Below are 24,843 nucleotides of genomic sequence, written 5' to 3' on the forward strand. Positions count from 1 at the left end.
CTTATAAAATGTTTTAAATAATCAAAATATCATCATTGCTATTTTTTTTTTACACAGGGAGAGTCCTGGATGTAATGCAACAATGTGTTTCTTCTAAACATCAATAGTTAAATGAATTTATTTAAAATAATTAATGTGTATAAACTTGTGAATATTCCATATGAATTTTGAGTTTGGTGAAGTGGTTGAGATATGAAATAACCCTGCCTTTAATGCTTAAACTTTTACAGCATACCCACACTGGGTTGAGAAACTGAATGATACTCAGTTAGACAGCGGAAGCCCTCTCCGATGGGAATGTAAAGCTACTGGAAAACCCAGACCCACATACCGCTGGCTGAAAAATGGAGTACCCCTCTTGCTTCAGGTACTGTTGTTAACCTTAGCCTGTTCCAGAGTAATTTTAGCAGGATTTCACACAGGACAAACTATCCTCCTTTAGTCTCATTGAAGTGTTATAATAGATCTGGGATGAGAAAAAAAAATATGTAAACAAAAATTTCATTTTATTTTAATTACCTCATTACTTTTTTGAGTGATACATCATTTCTTCATATTTTATTCAATCCTGTAAATGTGTAGGAAAATATCAGTCGTTGTCATAGATTCATTGACAGTTCTAACAGACTTTTAGACATCATCTAGCTTATCACTGTCACTTTGCACATGGAAGTAAAGTGACTTGCCTGAGATCACATATCTAATAAGAGATGGTCTTTTTAGGAACGAGGGCAAAGAGAAAAAATATTTCCCTATTTATGGACAAAAGGGAAGGAAAATGTATAAAGATGAAATTCCAGTTTCTGCACAGGTCCTGCTGTTATCAAAGTGTCTCTTGTCTGTCATTTGCCCTTTTGGAGCTTCTGTTTGCTCCTTTGTACAATGAAGAGGTTGGATCAGCTCATCCCCACAGTCACATCTATTTCCACATTCCCTTATTCTAAAAGTAGTTGGGCCAAAACAGAACACAGTCACACAAAAGACAGACAAAAAAAAAAAAACAACAATGGAGCCTGTTAATGAAAGCTTAGAGGCAGGGAGTGGGAAGCCCTAGGCACTGGTTCACTGCCTCTTTCTCATTCTCCTGGGGAATATCAGGTAAAGCTCGAGAAGGGACTGTGCTAGTTACGTTTTCTACTTCCCGCTCCAAGTAAAGTCAATTCCACTGGCAGATAATAGTCTGCTAATTGAAATGAGTTTATTTTTAAAATGATGTCAAATTACTCAGCATCTTTATTGATAAATAATAAAAGCACCACTCACTAAAATGAAAAAGCATGACTTGCTTGGTATTAAGTAGCTGAGACACCTGGTTGTTTCACAACATTTTAAATTTAAAATTCGTTTTCAAAATGCACTCTGGACATCCATCTTCCTCGTTTTGCACATGCTCAATTTTCCTCCCTCTGTATTGTCTCACCTGATAATAAAGTTTACGTTTTCTGACCAATAGTTTTATACAGACTCCAGTCAAAGGGTTGTCTTCTATTTGTGTTACTGTGTTGGGAAATGCAAGATTAGGCAAATTTCTGACCAGATCAATATAGTAGAGAGACTCTTGTTATCATCTGGGCTATATTTAACCTTGATCCCATGTATCTACAATCTCAGTCCTTTCTACCATTTGAACTCCTGCTTCTCCTTTGTAAAAAGAATTCAAATAAAAGCATTACCTGATGATTGTTCTTCACAAGCTTAACCAATATACCAAAACAAAAGCAGATGTTAAACATAGCCCAAAGTGAAACTTAGGAGAATAACTATAAGAAAATATAGTTATAATTTATTTTATGAGAAAGAAATAGTTATATTTTATATGACATGTTATCTTAGAATAATGAACTGTAAATTTGTATTCATAATAATGTCAAATAATGTTTAACTGCGTTAATCAGAGGCTTTTTTGTTCTTGGTCTAGGAGAAAGTAACAGTAAAATCTGTATGATTCGTTCACTTTCTATATCTATTTTTTTATTCCATTACAGAGTAGGATTGAGATGGTTAATGGAGTATTGATGATCCACAATGTGAATCAGTCAGATGCTGGAATGTATCAGTGTTTGGCTGAAAATAAATATGGAGCCATTTATGCAAGTGCTGAGCTGAAGATTCTAGGTATGCAATTTCTAAGTAAATAGGAAAAAATGTATTGCTTCTTTTCATGCTCTAATTTTTACAATACTGGAAGTTTATGATGTGATTGTAAAAACCTCTTTTATGGCTTGAAAAGAAATAGTATGTCTTGCTGACTTGTATTGTTTTAAACTTTAGGAGACAAGTTTACATTGTGTACAGTTTGTCTCATAACTTTTTAAGAAGACTTTCTCTAATTTTAGTTGTAATCTTAACAGGTTTACACAATGTCTTTTCTGTGGCATTTCAAAAAAAAAAAAAACATATAGGAAATGTATGTTAACTTTCAAGGAAGAATGCCTTAAGGGTATGGAATCAGAACGTAGGTTTTCAACAGCCTCTGCCTGCTCCCATAGCAATGCTTAATATTTTCCCAAGCAGTTCCTACCTATCAGTAGGTAAGTGTCTTCGACAAGGCAAGATTCCCAAGTAAAGCACCCTCTCATAAAGGGACATCAACCATGATCATTCTTAACACGTTGATATAAACCTTCCTAAGGTCAGGCCCAGCAGTCTATAGGATTATGCCCTTGATGAGAATATAACCAGGGCTCTATCACTACTTCACTATTTACTACAGGAAAAATTCAACCCAGGGGAATAGGCTACCCAGAGTGAGCATATTTAGGTACTGGAATGCATTTTACTTTTCCCCCACTCTCATGATTTTCTAAGGTTTGAAATCTGGGGTGATTATAATACAACGAAAATGACGCAGTGATCTCAATGCACCATCTCCCAAAAGAAGACAGGAGCCAAAAAGACAAAAAAAAAATTTGTTTTGATTTCTGTGTAATGTGATCTTTTAGTCTAATATTCCCAACCACAGCTACCCATTGGAATTATCTGGTAACTTTTAGTCAAAACTGTGTTAATAACAATCTAGTAAAAGCAACAAATGTTCATCCTAGGTGAATAATCGTAACCAAAAAAAATTTTTTTAATTGAAATTTGAATATTCAACTTCTTAAAAATATTTATTTAAAAACTACATTTAATTTTGTATAATATTAAAATACAATATGCATTAAGTCTCATAAATAGGAAATGGATGACAATGGATTGACCTCTCTACAGGTAATCTCCATTTTTTTCATAGGTATCCCAAAGTAGACTTTCAGTGTCTAGCTCCTTTACCTTTTGCCCAAAGGTGCTCATTAGTCTTTCACAATTAAAGTTGATTATCATATTTAAAGCATGTCATTCTTTGAAACAGTCTTTGTCAGTGGGGCCCACAATTGTATGGACTCACCTGCTAATGCAAAGAACAGCCAATAAGATATTTATTAATGAATAATAAATTGAAATTTAAGTTTGTGCCCTTTACATGTGTAGATATCCTGTGATTTTTATTAGACATGTATTCCAAAGATAAAACTGCAAAGTCTTGATGAATCATCCATTAGAGATTATTGTTATTGCTTCTGATAGAGCTAATGTTTCCTTCTTCATAGCTTCAGCTCCCACTTTTGCACTGAATCAACTGAAGAAAACAATCATTGTTACCAAAGGCCAAGAAGTTGTCATAGAGTGCAAACTCCAAGGCTCTCCAAAACCAACCATCTCTTGGAAGAAGGGAGACAAAGCAGTTAGAGAAAATAAAAGGTTAGAAGTCTATCTTATTAATTCAAACTCTTAACAGCAGATGATATACACAAAGTATCAAAGAGTCTTGCCAAAACTGTGAGACATATTTTATTAATTGATTAAACTATGGTTTTTGTCTACATAGTGATTAAAAAAGAATCAAGTGGTTTAAAAAGAAAGTGCTGTCTCAATATGGTCAGACTTCTTTGTTTTTGTGGTGTTTTACCACCACATAGGAATTTCAGTAGGTTATGAAGAAAGTAAACAGTTCCATTAAGTTATTTTTGGTTTTTATTTTGAGTCTGCAGATTTGGGTATCAACAAATTATCTATGATAATTCTTAAAAGTTGGGTTCTAATTTCAATGTTAATATTAAAAATAAGATGAGCGTATTCCACATTTTCTGCATAATCGCTTTATGACAAAATACTTCCAAATGAAATTTATGCCTAAATTTACCTTTTTGTTTTCAATCATATTGATGCAAAATGCTACAGAATCACCTCAGCAAGCAAATGAGAAATATGCAGTGGATTATTTAATGTGTAAAAATGTGGCTTTGTTACATAGAGCCCAAGGAGTACAAGTGGGGGAAAATGATGAAAGGATCAAATGCTGCATGATAGTTTATGGGTGGCAAATTCAAAAGTCCCGCACTTTACCGATCATTATCATACGGTGTTACAAATGGCAATTTAGCTTTAACAAAATATTAGTATCCCTAATATCTGTATCCCTAAATTGATGTTTTTTGTCCATCAGACCCCAGACCTCCTTTTCTTGGCCTCTATTCCTGGCGTGGTCATTCTCACCAATCTCACCTACTCCTACTTCAATATCTTTGGGATAGTTTCTGTTCTAGCAGGCTGAATAGTTACTTGTTCCATGATTGGAATGATAGGCTGTGTGAATATATATGTAAAGGAATATCCATGGGGTGATAGTGGAGATAGAGAAGCTTTTTGAAGATTTTTAAACTGTTTTTTTCTTTATTTTAAGGAATCTCCAGGTTTTGCCCCATTGCCTTTAAAGATCACCAGCACATGTCTACTTAAGTTCCTTTATCAATCATGTCCATTTTCATACTAAAACTAATTCTCTCCAGGAGTATACTAAGACATGAAACAGTCCATGCGGATTTTCTCCTCTAGTATACTTTCATTCAGAATGTTCTGCTCATCAAACCCATATTAGATTTTCACTTCAGCTCATTATTTCCATTACTTGGCCATTAACTTTTGTTAAAATATAATCACCCAGAGGCACTCCAGCAGTGCACAAATATTAAGCCTTCATTATTCCATGTTCATTTCCTGTACTTTTTGTGGACAAAGACACTCTCAGCTGAAATGAAGAATACATAATTTTGGGTAAAGTCACAATTTATCTTTTTTCCTTTCCATCCGCATATATATAAACTCTTATGGAAATGCATAGGATATGCCATATATGTTTTTTAAATTATTCACAGTTATTGAAATAAGTACTCATTTTCATTTCTAGACTGAGGCAGGAGGGGTACCAGTTACAGAGATAATGGTCTATAATTCAAATGGGTGTTAAAGAAATCCTGCATCTCAAAATATAAAAAGTATCCTATGGAGGGGCAGTATTATAGTGTAATTTTTCTTTTATGGGACTATAATCTAAGCAAAGTCTTGTCCAAAATCCCTTGTAATAATCCCCTGCTCACCAAAGGAGATTCAGAACAGTGAAGTTTCCAATTTGCTCATTTAACAAGCACAGAAAATTGCACTTGAAGTGCCCATTAGTTGACTTCTAGTGGGAATTCATGTTGTGTTTATTAGGCAACAATGATCAGGCTCACATACTGACTCATAGACATATGGAAAAATATATTCTTAGTGTAAGCCCTAAAGGAAACTGTTACAGAGGGGAAAACAGGGTCTTCTTTCTTTTTCTAAGGAAGAAGAGGAATTCATGGGTATAATTAGGGTCTTGTTTCTGCCCCTTTATTTCCATCTACATGCTGTGTCTGTTAATGAGCAAGCTGTTTTGTTGTTTCCTCTGTGACAATGTCTTTTACAAATTAAGAACATAAAACAATACAGACCCTAGGTATCTTATTTTTTTAGGGTATAGGAAATTGTATAATGAGGGAAAATGAACATTCATATATCAAGAATATATCAGTTGACTTCCTTTGTAAATTAAAATCTATACTTTCAAAGGAAGTAAAATATTCAAGATAATAATATTTATCTAGGGGAAGAGAAGGTTGATAGCTGACTTCATAAGATTTAATACCTGTGAACTGCTTACAATATACAATTTATTATCACTCAGGGATGGTAACTTGCAATTCCATAGGTCCACTGAGCTTAAAGGGTTGAGGAAGAAATGGCCTTACATTCATTATGGTGGGGTTAGGATGCTGACTTCCTGGTTTCAAAAGCTGACTGCACAAGATGACCTCTGATTAACCTTCTCTTTAACATGTTAGCAAAACATTAAGGAGAAAAAAGTGTCAAGCCATAGGAGCACTGGAAATTAATGAATATAGATGAACAAAGTTTTGACTTCTAGGAGGAACCATGCCTTGAAGTAAAAATGGGCTCATTTAAGAAACTATCAATGACAGTTCAAGCCCAGACCCCTGAAACCACAACTCAATCCACATAAGAAACCAATGAAGAATCATCCACTAACCTCTGTGCCCATACTATTAAATTAAGAAATTGGGCCTCACTGTAAAAATTGACTTGAATCCCTCAACTGTACAGAAGCTACTCTTTAAGAAGCTACTCTTTAAGGTGGCAAGGTATTTCTCTAGTCTACCCCATCAGTACCAATGCAGGATAAGTTTGGAGGTTATGAATCCATCAACTGGATGAGAAAAGACATAAAGCTGAGGATTTGAAGTGATTCATAAATTTTAAAAAAATTAGTAAATAATGATATAGAGTAAAAATAATGAAATCAATGGATTATTGCAATCAGAAGGAGTATAGACTCTTGCATATTCTCCAGGAATCAGTTTACCTAGAAACTGGAAACTCATAAGGATGAGAGTGAGAGTATGGGAATCAATGACCATCTTGCCTCCATCTAGTTGAGCTACATTGGAGCCTTGGTGAACTTGGGCAGCTGACTGGTGTCAAGATCAATGTTTGACGAAGGGACTCAGGCATTGATAGAAATATTAAAAGGGGCCAAGGGAAACTAAGAACATTACCAATAGACAAAACCAGGCCTGTGAACATAGGAACAGAAAAGTGTAAAAAGCATAGAAAACTGTAAAGCATAAAGGCTAAATAATAGTCATAAATATGGGGACAAAAAGTTAAAACAACAAATGTAAAAAGCATAGCCTATGTAAAGAGATATAAGTAAATGAGTTTTATATGTATGTATGTATGTATCTGTCTATCTATCTATCATCTATCTACCTATCTATATATGCAGTGGGCTTCCCAGTTGTTCAGATTATCTCTAAGAGATAAATTATGGATAATTTTAATTTTGTGCTTTCCTATCTTTTACAAATTGTATTTCATTATTATATACCATGTTTCTAATTTATATACTGGTAAGTAAACTTAATGTAGACACTAAAAACTTGTAGGAGGAACTTTGTTAAATTCACATGTTTCTAATTATATAATTCAAATAGTTCAGATTTGCTCTGAACATATAAAAAAACAGGAACCTTCTCATCCATCCTGCTATAGTTTTTACATCTCCAAGGAGAGAATCTGCTTGGTTTTTAAAACAATTCAAATAGTTTGCCCTTGTCTTTTAGAGATGTTTTATAGAAAAATTGATGTTATTAGCCTCAGAGATTCACTTTTAGTCCAATTTGAATAGATCCCTCTCTTATTCTACTGTCCTTTCAATCAACAGACCAATTGAGCAAACCTTCAATTAACAGAAAATTAGATTTTTTTCTATAATTTAAGTATATGGTTAACCATTCTTCTCTGGGTTTCCTTTTTTGTTTTGTTTTGTTTTGTTTTGTTTTTTGCCAATTCTTATAATTAGGCACTTAAAACCTCTAGAGTACCAAACATCCTAAATTGTGTTTTTCATTTCCCTCTACTCTCCCCCTCATATAAACTATGTTCTCTGCTATTGACAGAAGAATCATCTCAAAGCATAGCTTTAAGCACATTGTCATCTATCTGCTAAAATTACTGAGCTCAATCTTCTACTGAATACAGTAGTAATTCATGAGTATATTTGAGGTTCTGTGTATTTTTCCACATTTATTCATTAATCCATGTAACATATTAAGTTGAACTCTATGAAATTTTTATTATTGTCAGTTCAAAATGAGTGAAGAGCAAGAATTTTGTATAGTTCTAATACTGCTAAACACCTATATACTATAATGCTTGATGCCAGGAATGGAGTTGTGAAGAAAATATACAGTGTATCTACCAATGTGGAGTTCAGAGTCTATGCCTCCTTCAGCTATCAACTGTTCAACTGTCTTTCACTCTTCATGTATCTCTAACCATTTCTTTCCTCCCCCTACAAAAACCACCCTCCAAAGTACTTTATCTTCAAGTTACACTGGATTCACAATTCCTCCAAACAGGCTCTTCATTATCTCACCTTTAAACTTTACTTAAATTTTCCCTTTCTCCTTCCTCCCCTTTCTTGTATCATGCTGCTCAGCCCAAATAACACTTGAAATTCTAACTGAAAAGTATTCTCTTTTTATTCTTTCTTACTGTTGCAAATGCTCAAGCAGATACAGTTTTGAAGAAGCTGTAGTTAGTAACAAGTTAGATAAATGATTCATGACAACTTTCAACTTAGTTCCCAGTATGTGCCAATTCACAAGCCTCTGATTTACATATTGTCATCCCTGACATACAGATTTTGAAACTTAAAGAGATTAAGAAACTTATTCAAGGTCATCTGTCATGAAGCTGAGCTTTAAAAATCAAGTCTGGTAGCTAGTCAATGATTCTATGATAATCTGAATAATCAGATTTTCTAGCAGTGATGTTGCATTTCAGTCTACATGGAGCATGGTGATGGAATTCCTTCTTAGCGTTCATGACGCTTCTGATAAGGATTCAGCTTCCCTATCTATATTGAAAATTTGCATAACCAACTTCATAGTCAGTTTTCACACACACACAGTTCACTTGCTCTCTCTCTCTCAAAAATATTCAGAAAATCTTCCATGTAAAGAACTAAATTTGAATCTAATTTTCCTTCCAACATAAGTGATGAAGCCAAACTGAAAGCTAAGAGACACAGTGGTCAAAATTTTATCTTGCTTTTATTTTTTTTCTTTATCCATCTTACTTTATAGTAAGCTAGACCACATAGGTATTGATTGACAGTCCAGTTGTAAGAAATATTTTTTGTCCTTTACTTTCAGTGACACATTGATCAATTGGTCAAATAGTAGACACAGTAATTCTAAAGATGCCATTATTGTGATGTTCCTGGGCTGTGCTTTACTATTTTCCCCTTTGTAGATCTCCACTGTTGTGAGGATTATCCACTGATTCTAAGCTTAGTTTTCCTCAGACAGTGAATCACTCCAAATAATTCAAATTTATTGAGTAACAATGTTCTCACACCATGATAAATAGTTGAATAGGAATGGAAAATCAAAAGAATTCTCACATTTTCAAATTATTCCATTTTCAACAGTATATTTAGATAATATAAAAGTGATAATAAATATTCAAATTAATGGCATCCATTTAAAGACAGAAGGTATGCATTAAGAAAGGCTCAAATTATGTATCCCTAATATTTCCCAAATTTAAGATCACAGAAAATCTAAAAGTTTCTTTTCAAAGACCTTCAAAATTTTTTTTCCTGATTTCACTATTAGTTTGTCTCATTTCCACTTCTTTAAAAAGTGTTAAATATAACAAAACATACATCAGTTCCCAAGTGGTGGTAACACTGAGAAGTCAGTTAATTTAAGCTGTAAATGACAACAGAATAATTCTGGCTCCATTGTGCTAGGAACTCCTCCAGTTTGTGGCTTTGCATCTCTAGCTAATTACCAGTTTAGCAAATAGTTCATAAATTCTACTTCTAATTATGGTTCATTTACCCCAGTTACTATAAATTGCTGCACAAGTTGCCTGGTTATACTCTCCACATAGGCGCAACTTGAACAAATCATTAATTGTGTAAAGACTTTTCTCTTCCAAAAGCCCCCCAGACTACAACTTTCAGCTTAATTTGTCCTTAATACAAACAACATCTAAAATACTTGGGAATTCAAGCATCTAAGTACATGCTTCTGACTGATCCTGCTACCTCCCCAAGTGACTCTTCAGTGAATGTAAAATAGTGAAGAGAGAAGATTCTCAGGATGTTTAGAAAAAAAAGTATTTTATGATGGACATTTTTAACTTCCTCTGAGAATTACATAGTCACTTCTTTTCAGTTTTTGCATAAATCATGATCTAATTTAACTGCAGTTGATTCATAATGGGAATTAGCAGGCTGGTTACAAATTAGGGCATAGACACAATAACCTTGACAAAAATGAAAAACAACCTGAAGATCATTTCTTTAAAATATTTCCTAGACACATGCTATCTTTAGCATGTTTGCTTCTCTGCTAAAATAACAGAATTATTATGAGATTAGATAGATAAATAGATAGATAGATAGGAAAATATAAGATGACCACTGTGTTTTTAGTTATATCTAGAGCTTTCAGGATATCAATTTGTTTTTATTGCTCTCTCTTTTCAGTTGTAAATGGTAGCTCCACTTCTTTCCCAAATCCCATATTGCCTAGATACTATTCTATTTAAATCAATTTATTTTATTGATAAGAAAACTTTATTCAATATATACTGAATGTAAGCCACTATGTCAATTCTTACCAAAACAAGAGAGAATCCCATTCCTCAAGGTGGGACCTGTCTAAAGAGCAATAAAACTAACACATCGATAACTATAACACAGGATACTAAAAATAATAACAACATAGAATTATTAACACAGAATTCTTAATAGATATCACTTAGGTATTATTAACAAGATAATTAAGATAATAAAAATAACTACCTCTTTTGAGAATTGGCTCTTTGCTACATGCATTACTTAATATCAATCCTCAAAACAGTAACATTGTAAGGAACATATAATTAACCTCATTTAAAATAAGGTAATTGAGTCACAGAGAAATACCTACTGTCACACACATAGCAAGCTACAGAGTCAGAAAGTAAGTTCAGTTCTCTTTGGATCCAAACCACTAATTGGTGTACTCCATCTTATAAAAACACTTTTGAGAGTTAAGAAAAGGAGAAAAACAACCTGAAGATCATTTCTGTAAAAGATAACCTAAGCACATGTTATCTTTAGCATGTCTGCTTCTCTACTAAAATAACAGAGTTAATGGAAGATGAAGAGGAAAAGAATGAAAGATGAGGGAAAACTTGTTGGATGAACTGCCTTTTGAAATACTCCTTAAATAAGATTTGAAGCATAAATGTAGAATGTATTTTAGAGGAGAATTCAGAATTTGCAAAAACATGGTCATGAATCTAGCACACTTTCATGAAAAGTAAATATTATTGTTTGGCTAAGAAATAGATTATGTGTAAAAATGTAAATAAGCAGGAAAGATTGACTAGCTGAGGACAACTTGAGGAGAACTGGGAAAGACAAACCAAGTCCCTGCTTAATTTAGTAGCCAAAGGGTAGTCTTTGAAAGACAATTCACATCTATTTTGGAGCACTTACTTTTACTGTAATTTTTTAAAACTATAAAGTTTCCTATAATACAAAAATATACCCCAAATATTGCACCATTCTTCCTAAAAGAAAAAAAAAAATAGAAAATGACTCAAATATAAAATATACAAATAAATGTTATTTAAATGTCTTGTTTTTATCAGTGAGCTAACAAGAAAGTCAAGAGGAAATTCTAGGGCCAAGATCTGAGCTTACCCTGGAGGTAAAGTCATGTGCCCAAGCTGGCTTTTACTTCAAGGGCATTTACTGACCTTGATTTTTATATGTTGCTAAGCCTAGGGGGAAGACAGTGCCCAAATCATGCCCCCTGTAAGACTGGCTCACAAATAGCTACTCGTGTAGAGTAAAAGTGACCTTGATATTAATTAACTCAAAAATTCACAAGGAAAATTATCTCTCATGTCTCATATTCTGAGTGGAGGGAGGAAATCTTCCACTTAGGTTTTGTAATCGGTCACTATCCCTAAGGTATGCTATCTGGGTGACCCGAAGAATTCAAATGTAAGAATTCAAGGTTTAGTTAAGGTTGACCCCAACGTGAAGTGAACCCGGACATGCAAGGTACAACAAAAAATGAAAGGTAACAAAAGTATCCATGTATAGGCAGTTTTTGTCTTATATTGCCATATAAACAATAATATTTTTTAATGTCACAAAATAAGAAAATCATCAAAAACTCAAAGCCAGAATGTATTTGGAGTTAAAGTGTTCCAGGATACTTTAATTATTGGAAAGAGGTGAATGTACTAATTAATTTTGAATTAGCTAAGTATAGGCACATATAATTTTGTAGTACCATGAATAAGAGGATTCAAATAAAGTGTGCAGTTTCCAAGCTAATTGAGTAAATAAGTGTAATAAAAAAAAAGATTAATTAGGAGTTCCCACTGTGGCACAGTAGGTTAAGAAGTGTGGCAGTGGCTGGGTTCCTTACAGAGGCAGGGGCTCAATCCCCAGCCCAGCACAGTGTGGGTTAAAAGATCTAGTGTTGCTGAACCTGTGGCCTAGATCACAGCTGCAGCTCATATTCAATCCCTGATCCAAGAACTTCCATATGTGTGGGTGCAAGCATAGAAAAAAATGACCAAATGATGAATAGAGGAGTGAATATACATGCATACATACACACATACATACATACATACATACATACATACATACTTACAGCAAATGAGGGACATATAGAAAGAATGAAATAATTTTTTAAAAGAAACCCAAACATCAGAAATTACTATAAATATTGAACTAAAATAAAATCTAGCAATCATCTGTTTACAAGAGATATACTTAAAGCATAAGGAAATAGGAAACTTGTAAGTTAAAGAGTAGGAAGAATTTACCAGTTATATACTAAATTACCAAAAGACTTGATTAGCTATAAAAATACCATAAAAATAAATTATAGAAGAAGTGTAAAGGTGGTCACTATATAATAAAAGATTAATCAAGCAAGCAACAATTTAAAAATCTTAATCTCTTATGAGCTTCGAAATATGCAAAACATAGCTTAACTATTCTATAAGAAAAAAGTAGGTGAATCACAAGAGAATTTAATATATATCCCTTGTATTTCAGACCTGAGAGGGAAATTTATGTCTAAAATGCTTATATTAAAAAAGAAGAAAGCTGAAAATGAAAGAGTTAAGCATCTATCTTAGGTTAGAAAAAGAACTTGAAACTAGAGGAAGTAATGAGAAATTAATAAAAGCAAAAATTAAACTATAAACAAGTATCAAATATAGTTGAAGGATTGATAAAATATTGGTCCTTTTAAAAGATGGAGAAAAATGGCACATTCCTAGTGATTAAGAACATGAGAGAGGATATAAAAATTTAAGGGAAAACCTGAAAACATAAGCATAAATTCTGCAGACAAATTACAAAGGTAGTAATAATTTTACGAAATGGAGAAATAAAACATAATTTCCCAAACTTACTCAAGAAAAACTGGAAAATCCAAAATAGTCCATTAATGATTATATTAGTAGTTAAAAACCTTCATACACACACTCTCTTCCCCTCTCTCTCCCCAGGCCTTTTACCAAAAAGTTCTACCAGACAGAGAATAAGTGTTCCAATCTTACATAGCTGTTTCATGGTATTGAATAGGAAGAAAATAACCTAACTGACAAAGAGAATATGAGAAATAAAAGTACAAATCAGTCCCTCTCATTAGCATAGATATAAAAGTTCTAAACAAAGCATTTGCAAATATAAAACAACAGAATCTAAAAAATGTACTGCATGACCAAATTGGGTTTCACATAGGAAACCAAGTTGGTTTGGCATAGGAAAATCAGTTAATACAATTTACCACATTGAAGATTAAACAAGAAAAATCATAAGGCCATCTCAATAGAGCAGAGAAAGCATTTGATAAAATATGCATATTTATGATTTTTAAAAAAAAATCTCGAGTTCCCATCTTGGCACAGTGGAAATGAATCCAGCTGGGAACTATGGGGTTGCAGGTTTGGTCCCTAGCCTCGCTCAATCGGTCAAGGATCCGGCATTGCCATGAACTGTGGTGTGGGTTGCAGAGGCGGCTCAGATATGATGTTGCTGTGGCTGTGGTGTAGGCTGGTAGATGTAGCTCTGATTCGAACCCTAGCCTGGGAGCCTCCATGTGCTGCAAGTGCAGCCCTAAAAAGCAAAAAGAAAGAAAGAAATCTCTTAGTACCTAGAGGGAGGTGGGGAAACATTCTGAACCTTTAAAGATATCAATCAATCAATAAACAAAGAATGGAAAAATATTAGAAGTGCCCCTTTTGAGACTGGAAACTAAACAAGAGATTGTGCCGTAGCCATTTCAATTCAACATTTTTTTAGAGGTCCCAACCAGCAAGGAAAGACAAGAAAATTATGAGGGATGGGAAGTAAAATCAAAACTTTCATTATTAGCAAAAGATTTAATCATACACATACTTCAAAATAACATATAGAAAAAAATATGTGAATTGTTTAGAGCGGGTTTCTCAGTGCAAAACAGCACATAAATAAATTTGCATTCCTATACACCAAAACAAAAAGAGTGAGAAATTTTCAATGGCATCCAAGAAGTGACTTCTGAATAGGAGGTCTTGGAATTGTTCAGGGAAGGACAAATAGCATTCTGGGATTAATAATATTCTACTTTTAAAAAATATACTAAGCTAAAATTTATAATTTTTCTATAAATAATCACTTTTCTCAAAATATACTATACCTAAGGCCCTGGAAGCTGCTTGCTTATTCCCTCTTTTCTGATACTAGAAGAGCATTTTAAGTGTCATTTTCTCAAAGGGTTTTTTGAAAGAAACTCCTGTTTTATAACCCATGCAAAGCAGATACAAAGACAACAAGTGGCTTAAGTTTGCAATTTTCCCATAGCAATTTAAAGACTTTTTGTACTCTTCATCACAATGTACCCTGGCAGCGTCACTGGACTGAGCTGACTAATAACAACGATTTACCAAACACCCATTGTGTCCCAAGCAGTATCACTTAATACTTTATAGCTGTTATTTCTTTTAAAGGTGCTTTCTATGTGTTGTGGGATCTGTGTTATGTCCCAAGTAAATAGAAATGGAATAAGAGCAAACAGTGTGAAAATGTCTGAGTAAAGATCTTATTATTGTATTGTCTGTGCTTCTCTAGAAAAATATATGAATTATTTATGGTTTATCTATAAATTCATTTTTGTACTCCTAGTCCCTCTGCTGAAATGGATCATTCTGTGTACAGTTGTCCTTGGGTATCAGAGGGGGGTTGGTTCCAGGACCAAATTCTTTATATGAAATGGTGTGTACAATCCACCTTCCATTTTCTGTGGGTTCCACATCCATGGATTCAACCAACTCTGGATCAGTTTTCCAAGAATACCCCAGAAGATACAGGGGGCCAGCTGTATATGCATATTTTGAAGCTTTTCCTTTAACACCTATTGTAAGATCCTGGTTGACTTAACACATTTTAAAATTCACTTAAAAAATTAAGAATTGAAATAGTATTTAGGAAATCTTTGCCCTCATTTCATGGTAGTTCTTGGTAAGTAAATAAACAAACATAAAAAATGACTTACCTATTTGTTAGATGTTTGGTTGGACCCCAAATTTTCATATATTCATTATTTGTTGATATAACTCTTATTTAAAGAAAAAACTAAATAGAAGTGAGCATCACCACTTACTAGTTGTGTGATTTGAGCAATAATAATAATAACTGATAACATTTATTATGGGTTTCCAGCAGGACAGGAATGTCTGAAGGCATTATATATATTAGCCCATTTATTCCTCTCAAGTTGGCTTTTGAATTCTTCCCATTTTACAGACAGAGAAGTCGAGCTATAGAAGAGTGAAATTATTTAACCACTGTCCCCTATTTAGGATAAAAGTAGAACTTAACAGCAGGTCACTTGAGACCTTGTAATGAGCAGACTGCTGCCTTCTTCTTTCCCCGCCTCTCCTCACTTCCCTTCCTCTTAATCATAAAGTCAAGACCTTGTAATGAGCAGACTGCTGCCTTCTTCTTTCCCCGCCTCTCCTCACTCCCCTTCCTCTTAATCATAAAGTCCAGCCCCACAGTCCTTCTGCCTAGTCTGTGAAAGTACTAGACTTATCCCTGCCCCAGTATGGCACCTCCTATTTCCTTAGTTTGAAGCACTGTTGCTCCAGAGTGTAGAAGCATTTTTGTCTCCTGGATAGCTTTGTCTTGGGCTGAATGTTACGGTCTTAGAGGCATTCTTCACCCCCTATCTATAATAGAATCTCCATCTCTATTATCCTCTCATATCGTCTCATCTTGTGTTCTTCAGCTCACCACGTTTGGAAATACTCTCCTTTGGTTATTTTCTATTTACTCAATTGTTATCTGTCTCCCTCCCTGGAATAAAATCTCTGCGAGCCAGGGGCTGTGTTTGCCTTTTATTCAGTAACCCTAGAGCCTAGAATGGTGCTCTGCGCAGTGTAGAAACTAATAAATACTTTTAAGTAAATCTGTTGGAACAACACAGGTGCCCAAATGCTCTTCAGGTCTTACCTTTTATGTCTCCATGATGCAGCTTACCCAATGTGAGTGAAGATGATGATAGTTCTAAGCTAAATTATTAAGGATATCATGAGGATTTCAGATGGTAACATCATATAACTCTCTGAATTTCTTTGAAGAAAGACATTATAATAAAGGAAGTGATAGTGTTATGACATTTTATTTGATTGGCATACAGATCTGAGGAGTCTCTCATACGGTAAAATTAAAATAGCGTAGAATTCAATTAGAAAGTTATAAGAAGAAGGGTCAGTTCCTTTTGTTCATTTAAGAAAATTAACTAAACGGACTTGGATTTCCAAGGGAGTGTCTTTCCTGTTAGTTTAAAATCTGATTCCCTGGTCAACCCAGTTTTCACAACTATCTCTGAATTAAAAGCAGCAGCCATGAGGTGTGAGTTTTCTCATCTCTACCTCATTTACCCAGTGAAGCATCTGCAAATCCTCTGTGGGTGGCTTAAACGATAATATTCAGAAAAGCAGTCTTGGAAGCAAACACCCAGCTGTATTTAAGGCCTGCATTTTCCTGGTGAATGTGTCTCCAGGGGTGTACCTTTCTGGTGCCCAGACTTTTAAGCACCATCCGTATTAAGCACAAATCAGAACACTTTTCACAAACCACTTAATGCTGTTTAAAACCCACAAGTAAATCATTTTAACTAAACACTTTGATAGAGCTTTGCTCTGCAAACTGTCCCTATCTGGTTTTAAACACTATTATAAAATTGTTTTAAAAATTTAGAGGGTGGCATACCACATTAGAGCTGTTATTTCTGTATAAATCATGTGTGTAGAATAGGGCTGTGTTTTTCCCCCATACTGAGATCAACACTTAAAATTTTATGTCATTGTCCTCTGTGAGTGTATATGTATGCTGGGAGGTGGGGATAGGGGGCCAATATGCATGCATGCACCTGTGCATCAAGATTTTAATGCAGTGATTTCCAGCTTTCTTTTTCTTGAAGTTGGTTAGGGACCTGAGGCTCAAAATGAAACTGGAACAAGTGTGTTCCTTACCATTTGGGCTGTAAATGGCATTATGGCCCACACTCATTCTGACTTTTTCCATCAGGCAGAGTTCTTGGTGTCCACACTTAAGTCTGAAGGACAAGGCTCAGTCCCATCCTTCTGTCTTGTTTTATGGGTCATTTGTATGTATGTGAGCCTCTTTAGCAGCGATGTCAGTATCTGCCTCCTTTTCACCCAGTGACCATCTTTGAATTGAGTCCCATTTGATTTGTGGCACTACGAGGTTTAACCAAAGCCCACAGTAATTCCTAGGAGAATAGTAATGGCTCTTTTCTTCCCCCGGTTCATTCTGGCTATTGGCAGCCCTGTGTTCCCTCAGTTTTTTTCCAGACTATAGCTTGTGTTTGGTGATGACTCCTGAAAGTGGCAGGCTTTCAATTGAACACCTCTATTTAAATTATACCTTTTGGGAAAGTATAGATAGTAAAACAAGTCTGGGTTTTCTCATTCTTTCTACAGTCTGTGCAACTGTAAATTAAGTTTGGGGGCACAATTATGTTGTCATGATCATTCCTCAACAATTTTTTTCCCCAAAGTGGTTCAGTCATAAGGATTCTACATGAATCTTACTAGGGATGCAGAAGAACAGACCACTTCCTCTGGAAATTCTGATGCAGTAGAACCAGAGTGGGTCTCATGATCTAGAGCTTTTATTAGGACATAGTTGATTCTCACGAGCAAGCAGGTTTAAGAAACACGGCTGTTCAGGATTAGCATTTCCCCTCAAACGGGGTGAACTGGACAGAGTTTTACTCTCCTAGTTTGTATCAGTAAGCTCTAGTTATGCAATTTATTCATAACTTGTGTCAAATCCTTTTGTGTACATGAAATCAGACATACTTTGGTTTTCCTGAACTGCAGCTGCAACCCACACCACAGCTATGGCAATGCTGGATCTTTAATCCACTTTGCCACAATGGGAACTCCAAGAGTCAGTCTATTTTTAAACACTTTAAAATTTAAATTTAGTTTTATGAAATGTTTGAATTGGAATTATTCTCCTAGTCATTGGAATAAAGATTCCATGGTGAGTTGGGAGGAAGGTAAGGTGGTATGGTGTTCTGGGTTCTGATGTACTTCTCTTGACAAGTGGTGTCCTTCAATTCCAGCTTTCCCAGGATCCACACTAAAGAGAGACAGAGAGAGAGAGAGAGAGATGGAGAGGGGGTGGAGGGCCAGAGGAGAGACAAATGAAATATGAAAATACTCATAGTTCGACTCTGTGTTTGACAACATACTTTTATAAAAATGTATTGTTCACCTTGCATAAATAGAAATCTTAGTATGTGTCAAGTCTTCTATTTGGAAAACAATTTTTGTTTAAATCCCTTTTGGTAAATATATTTTCAAATTAGTGAAGTTAAGCAAATATAAAACATCTAGAACTCTCGCTTTTCTTTATTTAGTTAGTATTCATAATGTGTTTGGAACCATCTAGTGCACACCCCTATTTAGTTTCCTGGTGTCTAGAAGTGCATGACTAGGGAGTTCTTGTTGTGGCTCTATGGTAACAAACCCAACTAGTATCTATAAAGACATGGGTTCAATACCTAGCCTTGCTCAGTGGGCTGGGGATCTGGTGTTGCCATGAGCTGCGATGTAGGTCTCAGACACAACTCAGATCCCACGTTGCTGTGGCTGTGGCTGTGGCCGGCAGCTGCAGCTCTGATTAGACCCCTGGCCTAGGTACTACCATCATAGTTAATGTTCATACCACATATGCAAATTTATCTGCATAGGTGATTTCAAATTTGTCTCTCTTTTTAGAGAGCTATTATTTCTTTTAAAAGGGAATTATTGTCTCTTTTTTAAAAATATGTCTTAAATAGGAGGCATTATTTGAATTTTACAAGGGAAGATGATGTTTGGAGTGGTTTGATAAATGTATTTTTTCAGCACACTTTCACTGCAATTAATAACATAGTCTCAAATTTATGCTCAGACCAGTTTTATATGTGAGCTTTTATGTCTTTAACAGGTTGTATTTCTAATGGCTTCTCAAACCTGTGAGAGAAAAGAATTAGAGAAAACACCAGTTGGATGTTGTCGACATGTGTACCTTTGATGATATATTTAAACATTTCATCATATAATATGTCTCAATACTTTTTTTTAACAAAGAGCTATTGTCAGTATTTCTATGTCCAGTCATAATGACTGCCTTAAGTTTCTATCAGAATAGCTCTACTCTCCCATTCAACAAGAACCAGCAGGGTTCCTGTTATGGCTTAGTGGGTTAAGAACCTGACTAGTATCCATGAGGATATGGGTTCAATCCCTGGCCCCACTCAGTGGGTTAAGGATCTGGTGCTGCCACAAGATTCAGTGTATATCACAGATGTGGCTTGGATCTGGCGTGGCTGTGGCTGTTGTATTGGCTGGCAGCTGCAGCTCCAATTCAACCCCTAGCTTTGGAACTTCCTATGCTACAGCCATGATAGGTGCGAGATTAGTAACTGATAGACAGGGCTGGCTTCGTGAGTATTCCACTTGTGCAGCTGCACAGAGCAACTTACTCAGAAGGGTTCCAAGCTTGGTTTGGTGTCTTGCTGTTACCAAGTTGAAATTCTTAATGATTTTTTTGAACATTGGTTCCTATGTTTTTGTTTTTGTTTTATTTTGCACTGGGGAGCCAGTCCAGTCACTACTATTTATTGCTGTGTGGTCCCAAACAAGTTATTTAATCTTCATAAGCCTCATTTTCCATTTTCTTCATTTATAAAAAGGAGAGGCCAATCATATATATTTTACAGTCTTGGCAAGAATTAGAAGGTATGATGTCCTCAGCATGTTTACTGCAGCCCATGACTCACACCCATTATTCACACTTTGAATGATGTACACCTCCATCCTGGGATGGACCTTTCACTTGGAGCTCTTGATATTGCCTGATGTGTAGACATCACCCACACATCATCCTTGAAACCTGATCTCTCTCCTATCTGGAGCTCTGTCATATTCCCACCATTCTTCTCCCATCTGCAGGCTTGAAATAACAGTCCTCTTTGACAGATTGCTCTGCTAAGCAATATTAATCACCAAAACCTCTAAATCCCAGCTACCATATCACTCTTAGACTATCTCAACCTACTGACTTAAATCTAGTTTCTGAGTTCCCAAATGTAGGCTACATATCCTAAAATGCAGGCTACATATCCTACCATGAAAAATTAATCTACCTAAAACTTTTACTGGTCTCCCAGAGCAAGAATTCCCTAACATTTCCCATGTAATGCTTTCTTGCCATACAACTACATGGAGAGAGAAGGGAGAATGTAAATATAAGTTCAATGCCAATTTGAAAGCAAGTTTAAAACACCATGCAGATGATAGAAACAGGCTCTTCAAGCTGCTCAAGTAAATGTAGTAGCCAGGGAAAAGCAATGCCCAGGATGCTGATTCACCAGCACAGAAACCCAGATTTCCCCAAGGCTCAGTTCTTCACCTTATTCATTTTCAACAGCAGGCTACATTCTTTTAAAAAAGGAGAGTTGATGAATTTGAACTGAAAAAAAAATGTGGAAAATTATTTTCCCTTCACTATTGAGTTATTTTAGAAATTCACTTTTTCCTAAGCCACTCTTACTGGGAAATACCTGAATAACTTGACTAGATCATAGTAACCTCAGTGCCTTGCACAGATTGAGGAAGCAGATGTTCTTAAAGATGGGGGGAATCTTAGATGTCATTCAGTCCAACATCCTCATTTTACAGATAATAAAACTAAGGATAAGAGAAGTAAAATAATTTGTCCCGATTCATAACCCTGCCTCTCCTAAATTTCAGCCAAGTGTCTTTCCCAAAATGCCATACCACCCTTATAAAATGAGAGAAGTTTATTTTCCATGAGGGAGGTTAGTGTTAAAAAGAAGAGTTTTTCTGTATGCAGAGTGTCGTTATGCCTATGTGGACGAATGTTAGCGAAAATGGAAAAAAGCCCACGCAGAAGAAAAGAAGTTATTCCTGGCAGTTGACTGAAAGGAGAAGAAATCAAAAAACTTGAATGACAGCAAGATAAATAATATGACGAGATAAATAAAATTTTTGTACTATTAAGACCCAAAGGAGGAGTAAAGTATAGGGAATGAAAGATGATGTCTAGATTTAACATTCACCTGGAAATCATTTAGAAATCTCAAGATAAAAAGTTCTCTAGAAATAATAAATATAATGTTACTTAATTTTTTAGGAACTGAAAGATTTACTCATTGTCACAGATCTTATTAAAAACAACTATTCATTTGTGATGTAATGAGACAGTTACACATTCTATACTGGAGGCAAAATTACATTTCAGTTATTCCCATGTATTTTCCTTCAGTAGCAGGTCAATTGAAATTGTGATGAATATCCAAGACTAGAGTTGAACACTGTAAAACAAATTTAATTGGGGAGCATTTGAAAAAAATCTTCCATTTGTTGCATTGTCAGAATTACCAATGTTCTATGAGATGAACTAACTGAGCTAAAAGTCATTTTCTATAAAATGACTGCATACTCTTTCAGGCCCATTTGCATTAGTGTTTATTTAAATATAGAGAGACTACTGCAGCATTTTAAAGCTTGAGTCCAATTACCCATAGACATCACAGCATGAATTATAGCTATTAGAAGCAAAGAGGTTATATGTCACCAGACTATAAAGTAGTACAATTGTATTCATCTTTTATGACATTTAAAGATGACATCAGGAGCAGTGATTACTTGTATTATGTAGTTACAAATATCTATCATTACTCCCAACTTGCAGTATGCTTGTAAAATGTGAATAATATTAGCATCCCAAGAATATAATCTTTTCATATAAGGGACTTCTCCTCAGACTAAGATTCCCATATTCCCAGCAGCTTTTTGTGCTGTGTTGAATTGTGTTGGTCTGTTTCTTTATGTTTTAGAGCTACTCTCAAGTAAGAAACATTAGTCCAACCCTGGCCCTTAGAATTCTCTGTACTGGAATATAATGCATTTCAAATCAAATTAGTATACCTTGGCATCACCTAGCTTGAATTCAGAAGCTTTCTTTTTGACCTCTGTTGCTGTGTGACAAACCACACCTAAACGCAATGACTTCAGATGATAGCCGTTTATTATTGCTCAGCAGTTTTGGAGATTCAAGTTGGGTGGCCATTCTGATGTGCTTTCTTGTCTGTCTGCACTTAGCTTCAGGTTTTGTCAATTTTGTCGATTTTAGTTTGTTTCTTACACATTTCTGATTACACCTGTCACATCTGTCTAGCACAACTGGACTGACCTAACTCTGGCTCACATACTCTGCCATTTTCTAGCAGATTAGCTCAGCTTGTTCAGCTGGTTGTGGTTCCATTTATTCCCTGGTTCCAGGGAATAAATGGAAATCTTGTAAAGTTTCTTAAAGCCAGCCCCAGAATGATTTCAGCCTCCCTTTTGCTGCTGCATTCTATTGGTCAAAGCGAGTCAAAGAACAAACCCAGATCCAGAGTGGGGAACACATAAGTGGAAAGGACTACAAAGTCTCATTGCAAAAGGGAATGGCTAGAGAGAGGGGAATATTTGCAGCCAGTATTGTAAACAGTGTATCACAGACCTAAAAGAATTTCCTCAGGAAATTTATTTTAATTTGTTTGATTAGCGTTAAAACAAAACAAACAAGAATCCAATGAGGACTTTCTAAGGTCAAGGGACCATATGAGTTATGGCAGCGTTAAGTTGACTATCATCCCAGTTTGTCCTGAATTATATCATTTAAAGAACTGAAAATTCCACATCCCAGATAAACTGGGATGACTGGACAACCTAGACAAGGACTAGCATTTCCTGATTCCTAGTCCAGTCTTTTTTCCAGCACGCTGAAACCTGCCTTGACATTTGACCTATGAGACCAAGTAGCTACTAGTATAAGTGCACCTCTACTGCTTGCTTCCTCCACTCGCATGCGTGCATATATATATCTATTATTTTATTGCAGTATACTTAACTTACAATGTTGTATTAGTTTCAGGTGTACAGAAAAGTGAATCAGATATAAATATATGTATATTTATATGTAGATATATATTGCCATATACTGCAGGTCCTTGCCAGTTATCTATTCTACACATAGTGTATTTATGCCAATACCATCCTCCCAATTTATCCTTCTCCCCATGGTTTCCTGTTTGGTAACATAAGTTTGATTTAAAAATCTGTAAGTTTGTTTCTGTTTTATAAATAAGTTCTTTTGCATTGGTTTTATTAAATTCCACATATAAGTCATGTCATATGATCTTTGTCTTTCTCTGACTTACTACACTTAAAATAATAATCTCTAGGGGAGTTCCCATTGTGGTTCAGTGGTTAATGAATCCGACTAGGAACCATGAGGTTGCAGGTTCGATCCCTGGCCTTGCTCAGTGGGTTAAGGATCTGGCGTTGCCGTGTGCTATGGTGTAGGTTGCAAACGCAGCTTGGATCCCGTGTTGCTGTGGCTCTGGCATAGGCCGGTGGCTACAGCTCTGATTAGACCCCTAGCCTGGGAACCTCCATATGCCACAGGAGCAGCCCAAGAAATCGCAAAAAGACAAAAAATAATAATAATCTCTAGATCCATCCATGTTGCTGCAAATGGTATTATTCCATTCTTTTTTTTATTTGAGTAATATTCCATTATGTATATGTACCACGTCTTTATCCATTCCTCTATCCATGGACATTTACGTTGCCCCCATATTTTGACTATTGTGAATAGTACTACAATGAACACTGTGGTTCATTTATCTTTTCAAATTATGGTTTTGTCCCAGGAGTGGAATTGTTGGATCATAAGGTAGTTGTAATTTTTAGTTTTCTGAGGAACCTCCATACTGTTTTCCACAATAGTTGCACCAATTTACATTCCCACCAACAGTGTAAGTGTAAGTTCCCTTTTCTCTACACCCTCACCAGCATTTATTATTTGTAGACTTTTGGACAATGGCCATTACTTGCTTATGTTTAATTAGTTGGTTCATTGGTTATACCCTACTTTGTTCCAAAAGTGTTTAAACCATCTTACAAAGCACAGCATATAACAAGTTGGTAACTATACAAGCCTACATTGCTATTTTTCAAATATTCCAATTACTTTGATCTTTATTGTTTCTGGTTTGTGCTTATTGTCTTTCTCTGCCTAGAATGATCCTGACTTTTTTTCTCTATTAAAATCATTCAATTTACAATTCCCAATTACTTTCTTTGTGATGTCTCCGCCACCTGCAGAATTAATCACTACCTCCTCTGTGCTCCCAGGATATTTGGCCCATATTTTCTTCACAGCACTTATCACATTATTTCTACCGATTACCTCACTTTATTAGGTTTTTCACCTTTTATCTCCTTTATTTAAAATAATCCACC

At 35.2% G+C, this 24,843-nt stretch overlaps 1 protein-coding gene across 1 annotated transcript in view; it reads left to right on the forward strand.

Moving 5' to 3' along the window:
• The window catches only part of CNTN5 (contactin 5), a 435,777-nt gene that overhangs the window by 195,756 nt on the left and 215,178 nt on the right, over positions 1-24,843 (forward strand). Inside the window, exons 9-11 of the mRNA XM_047754347.1 lie at positions 231-367; positions 1,986-2,115; positions 3,588-3,738. Of these exons, the coding sequence (XP_047610303.1) occupies positions 231-367; positions 1,986-2,115; positions 3,588-3,738 (418 nt within the window). The remainder of the gene's footprint in view (positions 1-230; positions 368-1,985; positions 2,116-3,587; positions 3,739-24,843) is intronic.

Source organism: Phacochoerus africanus, chromosome 11, assembly GCF_016906955.1.
Source record: "Phacochoerus africanus isolate WHEZ1 chromosome 11, ROS_Pafr_v1, whole genome shotgun sequence".
Lineage (NCBI taxonomy): Eukaryota > Metazoa > Chordata > Mammalia > Artiodactyla > Suidae > Phacochoerus > Phacochoerus africanus.